The sequence below is a fragment of the Molossus molossus genome, unplaced genomic scaffold (genome assembly GCF_014108415.1).
Source record: "Molossus molossus isolate mMolMol1 unplaced genomic scaffold, mMolMol1.p scaffold_m16_p_1, whole genome shotgun sequence".
NCBI classification, from domain to species: Eukaryota; Metazoa; Chordata; class Mammalia; order Chiroptera; family Molossidae; genus Molossus; species Molossus molossus.
In genome coordinates this window covers 227,828,855-227,841,299 of record NW_023425344.1, presented here as the reverse complement: position 1 = coordinate 227,841,299, position 12,445 = coordinate 227,828,855, and the positions used below count along the sequence as shown (strand labels likewise).

At 43.6% G+C, this 12,445-nt stretch overlaps 2 protein-coding genes across 5 annotated transcripts in view; one reads left to right on the top strand and one right to left on the bottom strand.

Annotated features, from left to right (window-relative positions):
- The window catches only part of NEK9 (NIMA related kinase 9), a 36,152-nt gene extending 32,763 nt beyond the window's left edge, over positions 1-3,389 (top strand). For 2 of the 4 annotated variants that reach the window (XM_036257179.1, XM_036257162.1), the window contains one exon: positions 907-3,389. In XM_036257179.1, the coding sequence (XP_036113072.1) occupies positions 907-1,029 (123 nt within the window). In that variant the 3' untranslated portion in view covers positions 1,030-3,389. The remainder of the gene's footprint in view (positions 1-906) is intronic. The other 2 variants (XM_036257171.1, XM_036257151.1) reach the window with 2 other exon arrangements.
- A 3,523-nt stretch (positions 3,390-6,912) lies between these two features.
- Positions 6,913-12,078, bottom strand: ZC2HC1C (zinc finger C2HC-type containing 1C). The gene is made up of 3 exons (XM_036270093.1): positions 10,499-12,078; positions 7,944-8,027; positions 6,913-7,838 (listed from the first exon to the last, which is right to left on the bottom strand). The coding sequence occupies exons 1-3, from the start codon at positions 11,777-11,779 to the stop codon at positions 7,764-7,766; spliced, it is 1,440 nt and encodes a 479-aa protein (XP_036125986.1). The 5' UTR covers positions 11,780-12,078; the 3' UTR covers positions 6,913-7,763.
- Between the last annotated feature and the right edge of the window lie 367 nt (positions 12,079-12,445).

The window sequence follows — 12,445 nt, the reverse complement described above, 5'->3', positions numbered from 1 at the left end:
CAGGGTTAGTTGTTTAACAGACTGTCCCACATTTCTGGATTTGTCTTGTTTTCTTGGAATATTGCTTAACTTGTTCTTTTGTCACCCTGTCATTCCTGTAAAATGGAAGTTAGACACAAGGCTCAATTAGATTTAAGTTAAACATTTTTTTTTTAATCCTCACCTGATGATATGCTTATTGATTTTAGAGGTAGGGAAAGAGGGGGGCATCGATGTGAGAGAGAACCTCATTTGGTTGCCTCCCATACACACTCCAAATGGGGATCAAACCCACAACCTGGGTTTGTGTACTGACCCACAGCCTTTTCGGTATGCAGGGCAATGCTCCAACCAACTGAGCTACCCAGCTAGGGCTTAAGTTATACATTTTTTATAAACATACCTCACAGGTGATGCTGCAGGCATTGTTTTTAAGGAGCCATAGTATAGAATGAACTAGGATAGGGAAATGTGGTTCAACCCCTGCCTTTGCCATTTACCAACTTTTTGTGTCTGGACAAATTACCTTGTTTCAATGAGCCCTGATTTCTCACCCACTTTGTATGGTTTTTTTGAGGATTAAATGAAATAATGTTCTGAAAATACTTTGGAAAGTAAATTACACCTTGAGGTAAGCATGGGGGGATTGGCACCAGTAACCAGCAGGAGGATTGTTTGGCCTAGGTTGTCTCAATTTTAAAACTGAGAGTTCTGAATCCCAGGAAATCCTGCAGTCTAGGACAAACCAGGACAGTTTGTTATCCTACCTGCAGCAAATGTAAAGGTGAAGACTTGACCTAAGATAAGTATTATGAACTTCTCACAAAACTGTGGCCACCAGTCCCTAGAGTTTGACATTGAAATAGTCCTGAACTGCCACGATAGGTGGCAGTAGTGTTAATTGGGAACTGTGTTTTATCTGGACAGATGGGGATGCATTCCAAAGGAACTCAGACAGCAAAGGAAGACATGGAAATGGATCCGAAGCCTGACTTAGATTCAGATTCCTGGTGCCTCCTGGGAACAGATTCCTGTCGACCCAGCCTCTAGTCTCTCCTGAGCCTGTATAGCCTCCAGGAAACTGGGATCCAAAGAACTTCACAGCACACTTACTGAATGCAGAGAGCGCTTTCCTGGCTTTGTTCACTTGCAGACAAGGAGCGCGAGGCAGAGGCTCTGAAGCACTTTCCAATACATGTGGAGAGTGCCTTGCCTATTAGATAGGATCTAGGAGTGGTTTTGTTTTGGAGAATGGAAGGGCCCCATGGCCCTGGCTTTGTCCTCAGTGACTGCCATAGCAACAGCAGCTCTGTACCTCATCTGGTGATCCCACCTTTGAAGAGGAGACACAATGCTCACCTTAATTTTGCTGGTAGCAGCTTATATCCCATTTATCATTTTCACCATTAATAATTGGAAGCTGCCTTGGGAATTCAACACCAGGCATTGCACCTCTGGGTGGAGGAGAGAAAAGTGTGAAGCTGGAGTGGGCTGGAACCAGGCGTGGCCTATCCAGGGTCATCTGGAGAGTGGTGCTCTGAGCCCTCTCAGGAGCCCTGAGTCCAGGAAAATAGTCTGGTGGAGCCAGTCTCTAGGGCTAGTTTTCAGAAAGTTCAATTACATCATGCAGCTGAGTGCTTTAGGAGGATAAGTGGGCTTAGATTGCTTTTCCTCTGAGGTTGGTTGAAATTTCTTCAGTGAGGAGTAGAGAAAGAAGGGCGGGTACCTCCTCATCACACAGCTGGAGTATCCAGTTGTGGCCGATGCAGGGTGGGCTTTCCTAGCTTTGGAAGAAACCTCTATGAGATGAGGTGGCTTGTAGAGAATTGAGTCAGTGGAGCAATAGGAATGGCCTAAGGAGGAAACCATGAGGAAGAGGAAATCCTTTAGCTGCCTCTTCTTGGTATCTTTGAAAGGACCTGTAGAGACTCTGAGTCTCTGTCCATGAGGCGGCCTCTTATGCCTCTGCCTTAATGGCTCTTAGGGTTCTGATCTTGACATCAGCAGCCCCAACCACTCCCTTTCTGTATGTCTAGTCAGTATTTTTCCCCCTTTGGTGTTTTATGAAGCCATATCAGTGAATTTGTATCATCTTTCCTACTTGAGTAGCCCAAAGTCAACCCCAAATCTGGTAGTCCCTGAAGCCTAACAGAACAGGTAGAGCCAGCCAAGTAAAGGAATTTGGCTGAGAGCTCCCTTCCAGTCCCGTAGTCATGTCCTTATAGATAGGAGCAAGCTAGCTTTCCCAAAGAAAGTGTCCGAGAGCGTTTGATGATTTTACTTAAAGATATGAGCTTTGTGTTTCCACCTAGTCTTATGAAAGGTTCACAGGTGCTGCCTTGAGGGGTTTCACATCCTGCCTTCTTAGAAACAGTTACAGTACTTTTTGTTTCCTTTTACCCAAACCAAAAAATGAATGTTTCATGTCTGTTTAATATTTTGGAAGGATCTGTACAATGGAAATTTTGTCATTTCCCTAAAACTGATGATGCAAAGGCCTATGCTCTGGGAAAACCTTTGGCTGGGGATGGGCAACTCTGTTCAATGGGATCTTCTTTGATTTGATGTTCCCATTATTTTCTCAATTCTGGGAAGCCTAGTACAATGGTACTAATGTAATCACTGAAGCCTTTTCTTAAAATAAAGGAAGGGGCCAACCCTGGATTAAGCTACAAATTCTGGGGATTTGGGGGTTTGCTGTAAACCCTAACAATGGGTTTTGGTTCTCATGTAAATGCAACTTTGATTTTTTTTTTTAAGGACTGGCCTTTCACATTCTTGTATCCCTCATGCTTACCATCTCAGCAGGCCTGAGAGACAGGGTCAGTTTGGGTGTTAATCGTGAGTGTTGCTTCTGCTATGGATCTGAGGAACATGGGACGTTGCTGAGACTGTGGGATGGAAGTAAGCACTGAAGGGAGGGTGAAATCCCTGCCCTTGTTCCAGAGGGGAGTTATTCTCTAGCAATGGAATGCTGTGGTCATTTTCTCTAGCATGTTCCCTTGGGAAAGCCTAGGTTTGCTTAGAATCTGGCTGAGAATCTAAATTCTGTGCCTTAGAAACAATTTGCACTTTCCCAAATTGTGCCTGGGATATCCATATGATTTTTCCCACCAAACAGCTATGCAAACAGAAAAACCACTTCAAAGGTGGCAGCCATGCTTAGGTAAAAAGTGAAAGGTTCAGTGGCAGAACTGCCTTTGAATGGTTTTCTGTAGCTAATTCTCTACTTTTCTTTATGCAGTGCTAGGTTTTCCATAGTATTGCTTTTGAGTTACAGTATAACCTGAGTTACTCCTCTGCTCTGCATTGTTGCTGAAGAACTAGCTTATTGTTAGCCAGATGTTTGAAAGATTGAGGGTGGAGTGGTTTGGCATTTCTGTTTTAAATAAACATTTAAACTCTCAATCAGTGCTATGCCTCAGTAAGTCTGTGCATGGACCTTAGTCACTGGGGATGAAACACTCAGATTCTGGGCCTTCATGAATCTTTAATTCAGTGGTCTGTAACAGAAACAATGCAAGGGACATTTGCACAGAAATAATCTTTGCCTCTTTTCAATTTCTTTTTTAATGTTTTCATTTTATTTTTTATAGTTAGAGGAAAGGGAGTCAATTTATTTACTTTTATTTTTTATATGTTTTTATTGATTTTTTTTTAGAGAGATAGAAATATCAATGTGAGAGATAAACATTAATCAGCTGCCTTCTGCACACCCCTACTGGGGATGAGCCCACAACCCAGGAATCGAACTGGGACCTCTCAGTCCATGGGACGATGCTCAATCTACTGAGCTGCACCAGCTTTTTCTTGCCAATAGAATCATTTCTGCTGCTACAGCTTCTCCCCCCAACCCAAACTTCTGAAATATAGTTCTTAAAATGCAGAGGGAGAAAAAAGGAGCCATTAGAAAAGAAAGGATCACTTCTTGTACTTGCCTCCTCATCCGTGGGCTTTTTCAAGTGATAATGCCAGTTTATGTTTATAAAACTGGTTTCCCTCAAAGAGGGTGAACTATATTTTAGGCTCCCTGGCACAGCACGGCCAAGTTATAGCTTTTCTTGGCTGAGCATTTCACTAAAGTTTAAAGTAAAAGGAGCCTTAAATTCACATTTCATTTAGCTTGCCATATATTTGGAAACAATAATAGAACAACTCTGGAACAAAGATGTAAATAAATTCTTTTAAATGAGTATCCCCTGGGCCTAAAAAGCATTATGATAGTGTCAGGGCTACAAAACATGCTCCTTCCTGCAATAGCCAAAAATCATGTATTGCTTCAATAATTAACTATGGAAACAAAAATACCACTAAACCTCATAGAATCACACCATTAGGGAGAAAAATACTGTATCACATCTCTGCTACCTCCTGTGTAATTGTGAAGAGTGATAAATTGATCACACACACACACACACACATGCTGGCCAAAAGGTACTGTGCTGCCTGAAACATAAAACAATTCAATACATTGCTGTTAAGAAGCACGCCCTGGCCGGTTTGGCTCAGCGGTTAGAGCGTCCGCCTGCGGTCCGGAGAGACCCGGGTTCGGTTCCCGCTAAGGGCATGTACCTCGGTTGCAGTTTGTCCCCAGCCCTGGTTGGTCGTGCAGGTGGCAGCCACTCGATGTGTCCCTTCACGTCGATGTTTCTCTCTCTCTCTCCCTTCCTCTCTCTCCCTCCCACTCTATCTGTACAAAAAATGGAAAAATGTCCTCAAGTGAGGATAAAAAAAAAAAAAAAAAAGAAGCACTATTGCCCTGGCCAGTGTGGCTCAGCTAGAGTGCCATTCAGGGCACATATGGGAGGCAACTGATCAATGTCTCTCACACATTGATGTTTCTCTCTCCTCTCCTCCCTCTCAAAAAAAAAAACAAAACAAAAAAAGGCATTATCTTAGCACCTCTGTACACACTTTTAAAATTAAATGAAGTGAGTTACCATGAGATTTTTCCCACTGCTTAACCTTTTGAACTTTAAACGTTGTAACATTTACTTGCACTGAAGGTTCCTGGATGAAGTAGTATAACACATAGACTAACAAGTAGCATCTATTTCCCCACGCATCATCCTCTATTATCCAGGAAGAGACAGAGAGCAAAAGGTTTCTAACCTCTTCCCAAAGATCAGATGAAGCTAAATTTAAAAGACTAATAATAGACATTGCTAACATAATTAAGGCTGAAGCACATTGATATTGAAGGGGACACTGACACTATTGTTGTATTTCTCTAGCAACATAGTGAATAACTGCTTCCTGTGTCTGTGGTAAGCACACCCCCCCCCCCCCCCACACACACACACACACAACATTTGTTCTTCCCAGAGGGCCTTGGTCTGTAACCTTAATAACATCATCCAGGGATCCCAAACCCAGTGCCTATGGGGCCAGGCAATAGGTGAAACAGGCCAGGTGGGGCTGTGGTGATCTGAATGCTCTACCCTCTCAAGGAGCAACCGATTCTGAACTTCATTCGATTAGTGCTAAGCTGGGGCGGCTTGCCTGGTGTTTCCAGAACTTCCAGTTATGTAAGAGATGTTCCATATCCCAATTTTTAAATGCTGGACTATATTTTTAGTATTATGCCCGCCAAATAAAACATATCTGTGGGTCAAAGCAGTCCACAGGCCACCACTTGGTAATGCTGGCCACAGCTCATTCTTGCCATCTATTGTTTTTACCATCAAGTGTGAAACAAAGTGTGTGCCTTAGTAAACTTGCCTGGGGAATGTCTATGTGAGGTTTGTTTTGTTTTTTTATCCTTACCCGAGGACATTTTTCCATTTTTTGTTCAGCTAAAGTGGGAGGGAGGGAGAGAGAGAGAAACATCGACGTGTGAAAGGGACACATCAAGTGGCTGCCACCCACACGACCCAACCAGGGCTTGGGACAAACTGCAACCGAGGTACATGCCCTTAGCGGGAACCGAATCCGGGTCTCTCTGGACCGCAGGCCGATGCTCTAACCGCTGAGCCCATCCGGCCAGAGCTATGTGAGATTTCTTTAAGTAGCCAATCAAAAGCCCTAGTATGTGATAATTTTTCTTTGCAACAGTTAAGGGCATAAAACAATTCAATATATTCTGTTTTTAAAATATATTAAAATTTTTTCAGCCTAGTGTCATGTAGCTTCACAGCTAAAGCCTTCAACTCACATTTCAAATTGGTCTGAGTAGTGCTCTCAGGACAATGACCCTACTAGTGTTCCAGGTCTGTTATACAAGCTTCATCCCGATACTACCCCTCAGACATTACCTTATCACTACTCCCACCTGACAAGTCTAGGACTCACTCATTTTATTATTTGTTTAATTTTAAATCCCCAAGACCCATTTATTAAGGGCCTATATAAAGGTTACTTGGGCCAGTTTGGCTCAGCGGTTAGAGCACTGGCCCTCGGACCAGGACCAAAGACTCTTGGGTTCGATTCCTGTCAAGGGCACGTACCTCAGTTGCGGTTTGATCCTGGCCCTGGTCAGGGTCATGGCTCTCACATAGATGTTTCTCTCTCTCCCTCCCTCCCTCCCACTCTATCTAAAAATCAATGGAGCCCTGGCCAGTTTGGCTCAGCAGTTAGAGCATCAGCCCGTGGACCAGAGAGTCCTGGGTTCGGCTCCCACTAAGGGCACATATCTCGGTTGCGGTTCATCCCTGGCCCCTGGTTGGGGTCGTGTGAGTGGCAACCAGTTGATGTGTCTCTCTCACATTGATTTTTTTTCTCTCTCTTCCACCCTCTCTCCCTCCCACTCTGTCTTAAGATAAATGAAAAAAAAAAAAAAAAAAAAGTCCTCGAGTGAGGATAAAAAAAAATCAATGGAAAAATATCCTTGGGTGAGGATTTAACAAAAAAAAAGGTTACTTGCACTAGGCATGATTCTTCACAGAAAAAATTCAAAAGATCTGGCACCTTTTCCTTCAAAGTTTACTTTCTAAAATAGATGTTAACTTGGTATAATCAGCAGGGACACATGACATAGCAATGTCCCAGCTTGCTTTGATGGTACATTTTGCTGCCTCATTTGAAACGCCATCCAACCAATTTACCATCCTGATTTAAAGGCAGTGCTAACAACAGCTGAAACTGAAGTTTCTTCCCCTTTTTTGACATTAGAAAAGAACAGCTACAGAGACAAATAGTGTGCTTTCCCCCATCCCTACCCTGTGAGGTAAAGGTGAGGTCCCCTTTATTACACAGTACACCACAGGGAGGGTTTAGGATATACTGGCACTCTAACATTACTTACTTGTATTGGCTTTCAGCCAAGACCATGTACAAGGGAGGTCAAGGATGGACTTCCATTTGCCTTACAACAAAATCGTATTATTTTTTATAAGAGATATCACCTGGGTGACCATGACCCTCTGATACAAATTCATCATAGTGAGCCAACTTCTTGCAAGTAGAGTTAACAGGAACCACAGACAAACATGCAAAGGCAGTGGCAAGAAGACAGAGCAAATGTAGGTGCTTAGCTAGCTCAAACCACAGGTCAGCTTGTGAGAAGAGAGCTTTCTTGTAGTCTTCTTGCTACTTTTAAGGGTCTTCACCCATCGGTTCTTAGGGCACACCAGCCTGAGGTGGTAATTTTGTCGGAAGCTAAGGCTTCCTTCTGCCTCCTGCTGCTTAGCAATGGGTTTCTCCTCACCAACTTCAGCTCTGCAGGCAGATCCGGGAGATGTAAAACTTTTAGTTCTTCCTGCTTGGCATCAAATTATTCTACTCCCATTTACTGCTGAAGAGAAGCAGAACTTTCTGGAACTATTGAGATTTCCACTGTTATGTGCTCAAGTGTAATGCTTCCTTGGAGGCGGAGGACAGTTCTTGATGGTCTTACACTTGGGAATGTGCTGCTCAGCCACCTTGGGAGCAAAGTGACAGCTACAATGAGGACACTGAATATAGTCTGGATTTTCTGCAGGCAGGATGGGAGGCAAGTCTGAGGGGTTTCCACCTTTGGCAATTACCTGCTGGACCTCTCGAGCCTGGCGGAGGGTACGGATGAAGGATTCATGCTTCTGTCTCCAGTTGCTCTTCCGAGGAGGTTCAGCCTATAAGTAGAAGGAAGACCAACCATTCAACTTAGCATTTATCTCATCTCCTGAGTATCCACTAGAATGACAGTAAGGAAATAGGGTATTAATCCACAAGGTCAAAGAAAACAGGAAAGGAGCAATAGGGAAAACTGACTTGCCCGAGTGGAAGCAATTAATCCCATGGCCTGCAAAGGGGGATGAGTACTGAGAGGCAAGCATGTTCCCCAGCAGAGACCTGGAGAGCCTTAGTGCTTGCAAGTGCCAGGGCTGCTATCCCACCCTGCACATCCTCACCTCAGAACAGGGGTTTATTCTCTGGAGAAATTGAATTGGACAGGTGTCAGACTCAGGAAATCCAGGCACAGCAATAAAAAGTTATAGTGTTAAAAAATTAATAATAGCCCTGGCCGGTTTGGCTCAGCGGTTAGAGCATCGGCCTGCGGTCCGGAGAGACCCGGGTTCAGTTCCTGCTAAGGGCATGTACCTTGGTTGCAGTTTGTCCCTGGCCCTGGTTGGTTGTGCAGGTGGCGACCGTTCGATGTGTCCCTTTCACATAGATGTTTCTCTCTTTCTTTGTTCCTCTCTCTCCCTCCCACTCTACCTGAACAAAAAATGAAAAAAGGTCCTCAGGTGAGGATGATAAAAAAAAATAAAAATAAAAATAAAAAATAAAAAATTAATAATAAAAAAAAGAAATGACCCTGGCCAGTGTGGCTCAGTCCCATTGACTGAGAGGTCCTGGTTCAATTCCAGGTCAGGGCACATGCCTGGGTTGCAGGCTTGATCCCCAGTAGGGGGCGTGCAGGAGGCAGCCAATCAATGTTTCTCTTCCTCTCTCTCTAAAAAAATCAATTTAAAAAAAACGTTTTAAAAAATGAAAACAGAGTGACTCTTATGTTGCTAGAATATTAGAGCTGGATGGGGCTTTGAGATCATGAGGTCTAGACTTTCCCAAATTTTGAACATTTGCATATCATTCACTTTATCCCCCAATTAATATATTTCTTTAAATTCGTGATTTCTAGAAATCAAGTGTGTAATATGTTATATTTTTCTAATATACACTAAAACTACTAAAAAAAAGTCTGTCAGCATGCCACACTTTGAGAAATACTCATTTATAAAATAAATGGCATAACCTTGACAGTGTAGTGGAGTTATTCATGGGACAGTCTCCTCCAGATCTGACGGTCCAAATATGCCTATGAAGTTCCCCTAAGCTTATCATGAAAATGTCCCGAAGTTCTCACTTTTTACAACCTAGTTTTTCTGCAGCTAGGAATGTTAACCCAAAATAAAGTCAGTTATCTTTAAGGTGTTTACATGCTAAATGAAGCAAAGAATTCCAAACTTAATTGTGTTTCATGTATTTATTCTGAAAGTATATCAAAATTGAACTAATCTTGAAAAAGATATGGTTACAGGAGTGGTAATAGATTCTAATCTGAGGAAATGGCAAAGTATATTGCAAAGTAAAAGGAATTCTCTCAAGAAAGTGAAATGCTTTTTTCTTTATACTTTTTGTGTCTTTTAAGTTTTCTACAGTGAATGTTTATTACTCTTATAATCAAAAGGAGATATATATATTTATATATCAAAAAATATATATATTTGTTGTTGTTTTTGTTGTTAATTCTCACCTGAGGATATTTTTTTCCACTGAATATTTTAGAGAGAGTGGAAGGGAGGGAGAAGGAGAGAAACGATCAGTGTGAAAGAGCCACATGAATTGATTGCCTCCTGCATGTCCCCGGGCCATGGATCAAACCTGCAACCCAGGTACATGCCCTTGACCGGAATCAAACCCGAGACCCTTTGATGCGTGGGCTGACGCTTTAACCACTGAGCCACACCAGCCAGGGCTAAAAGGACATATAGGTATAGGTATAGGTATAGGTATAGGTATAGGTATAGGTATAGGTATAGGTATAGATATAGGTATAGGTATAGATATATAGATAGATTTTTTATTCCTCACCTGAATATTTTTCTACTTATCAGAAAGAGTGGGAGGGGGGAAGGGAGGAAGAAAGGGGAAGGGGGGAGAGAGGGGGGGGAGAGAGAGAGAGAGAGAGAGAGAGAGAGAGAAAGAGAAACATCGATGTGATAAAGCCACATCAACTGGTTGCCTCCTGCACGACCTGACCAGGGCCGGGGACAAACTGCAACCAAGGTATGTTCTCTTGACCAGAATCAAACCTGTGATGCATTGGTCTGTGGACCACTGCTCTAACCGCTAAGCCAAACTGGCCAGAGCAGGACATATATTTAGTCTAGATTTTAGAGTCATTTCAACCCAGATTTATATGCTGACTCTGCCATTTACTGTTTGTGATCTCAAACAAGTGTTAATTCTCACTTTCTCCCTTTATGACAATTGAAATTTTCTTAAAAAACAAAACAAAACAAAAACACCTTATGAGGATATAATAACAGGACCGTACAATGATCCCCACTCAAAATAAAATCTATAAGGCCCTTGTTACCTTGACTGAGGATGGTCCCTTCCAGTTCAAGTATTGCTCTAGTTCGGTGCCCTTGGCCCGGGCCCTGGAGGAGTCAAACACTTTCCTCTTGGAACCCTGCATCCTGCTGCAGACGTTGGAGTGTCTCTCCAGCCTGGGTAAGAGAAACTTTCGTCCACAGTGGCTGCACTCGCCCAGTTCTGGTTCTTCAGAGGAACAACTGGAACCTGAGGAGTCTGGTGCCCTCGGCAAGTTAGAATTGCTGGTGGGCCCTGGCAAAGCACTGCCTGGTGCTTCTGTAGGCTGAGAAAATTTCTCCTTCACCTGCCCTGAGGCTTGGTCTCGGATTTTGTTATTGCTTGCCACTAGTCTTTCCCTTTTGAGCTTCTGTATTCCATAATCAGATAACTGGAATGGACTAGAATTTTCTTGAGACCGTCCCCATGTTTTATCCTCTCCACTGTCTCCACTGAAGACCTCCTTAGACCTGTATTCTGGGGAGAAGATAGGTTTGTACGTGGTGTTGCTATTACCTTTAACTCTCCTGCGGAGTGTCAGTCTCTGCAACTCTCTTTTTTCACTTTCCTCAGCCTGTTCTTTTTCCTTCTGGATCTTTCTAAGTTCCTCTTCTGTCCTCTTCAGCTTCTGCCTCAAGAGGGTTTCTTTTCTTCGGATTTCTTCCTCTAAATTCTCCCCTGCAGCTTCTAGTCTTTGGATCTGTATCCACTCAGTCCTGGGGTTTGCCATGGGCCTCTCTTCCTGCGTGGCAGCAACAGTATCAACCACAGATGAATTCGTCCAGTTCCTCAAACCAAAGCTGCTGTTTGAAAACTCCCTTGGCTCAGGGGGTCTTGGAGAGATATTCTGGTCTCCATCCATGCCAGTCTCACCTGTACTACGAGACTTCCGATGGAACACGGGTTTCAGTGGGTATGCCCGGTCCACTCCAACTCGCTTCTTTGTAAAAGGGATGAATTTCTGGTTATTTGCTTTGGGATACTGGCATTGAGGGCCTGATGAGTAAAACAAACCCTTTGCTTGGCTCTGGAGATTGCTTCTTGGATCTTGCTGGCTGACTCCAGCATCGTGAGGATAGTAGCAACTCCGGGCTTTTGCACAGGTATTCCATTTGGGGTGAGTGTAGGGATTATTCAGCGTTGGCTCTTTGTTGCTCAAAAGCTTCTCTTGGGAATTGTTCCTCAGGAGCCCCATCGAGGACAGCTGGGAAGAGTCACCTTTTTCATAAGGGTCTTGCTTAGTTGAGTGGAGCCTTGTAGTTTCTATTTTATTATAGGAGAGCATAACACCCAGGGTAGAGGTAGTGCCAAATGGAGACCAGCCATTCAGGGCCTGGACTGAAGCCTGGGGGAGATTTAGATCAGATATATGTAAGAACGTTGTCTGAAGTTCACTGCTGTCACTAAAGCAAACTGTTTATACATTTGTCCTACCCACATCTTCCTTAAAGCTTTTTAGTGACAGTGGTGCTGGGTCTGCTAGTGCTTTCCTTCAGTAAGCATTAGGTGAGCACTTCTTTTGTCCTGTGAGCGCTTATTAGGTCCTGAGGATAGAAAAACAAATGTGATACAGGTGCTCCTGCCACCTACCTTTCCCCTGTACCAGTACCAGTCTCTGCTGTACAGTGATGCTCCTGCCATACACCATATTCTCCATACAGGTGGGAAAAGCCACTGGAAAGAGCTATGGGATTTAAAGCCAGGTTTTAGTCCTGTGACACAGGACAAGCAACTTCCCCTTTGCTGGCTCCAGTTTTTCCACCATAAACTGAGGGGTTTGCTCACAGTTGCATGACTGTAATTTAGGGACCTGAGGACTCTATATCCAGCCCCATCATTTTACAGGTGAGAAAACTGCGGCCCAGAGTTAAGTGACTGGCAAAACCAGCTCTCTGGGCTTCCCTCCCGCTGGATCTGTGCTTGACTCCAAGGAGCAAAGAGGCCGCTAGGG

What these genes read in the sequence shown, in the direction of transcription:
- ZC2HC1C (XM_036270093.1), bottom strand. Translation starts at nt 11,779, where the DNA reads ATGCTCTCCTATAATAAAATAGAAACTACAAGGCTCCACTCAACTAAG. An exon ending in AGGGACCATCCTCAGTCAAG is followed by an intron (nt 8,028 to 10,498) that starts GTAACAAGGGCC and finishes TTCTACTTATAG; the next exon opens with GCTGAACCTCCTCGGAAGAG. An exon ending in AGGCTCGAGAGGTCCAGCAG is followed by an intron (nt 7,839 to 7,943) that starts GTAATTGCCAAA and finishes TTTGCTCCCAAG; the next exon opens with GTGGCTGAGCAGCACATTCC.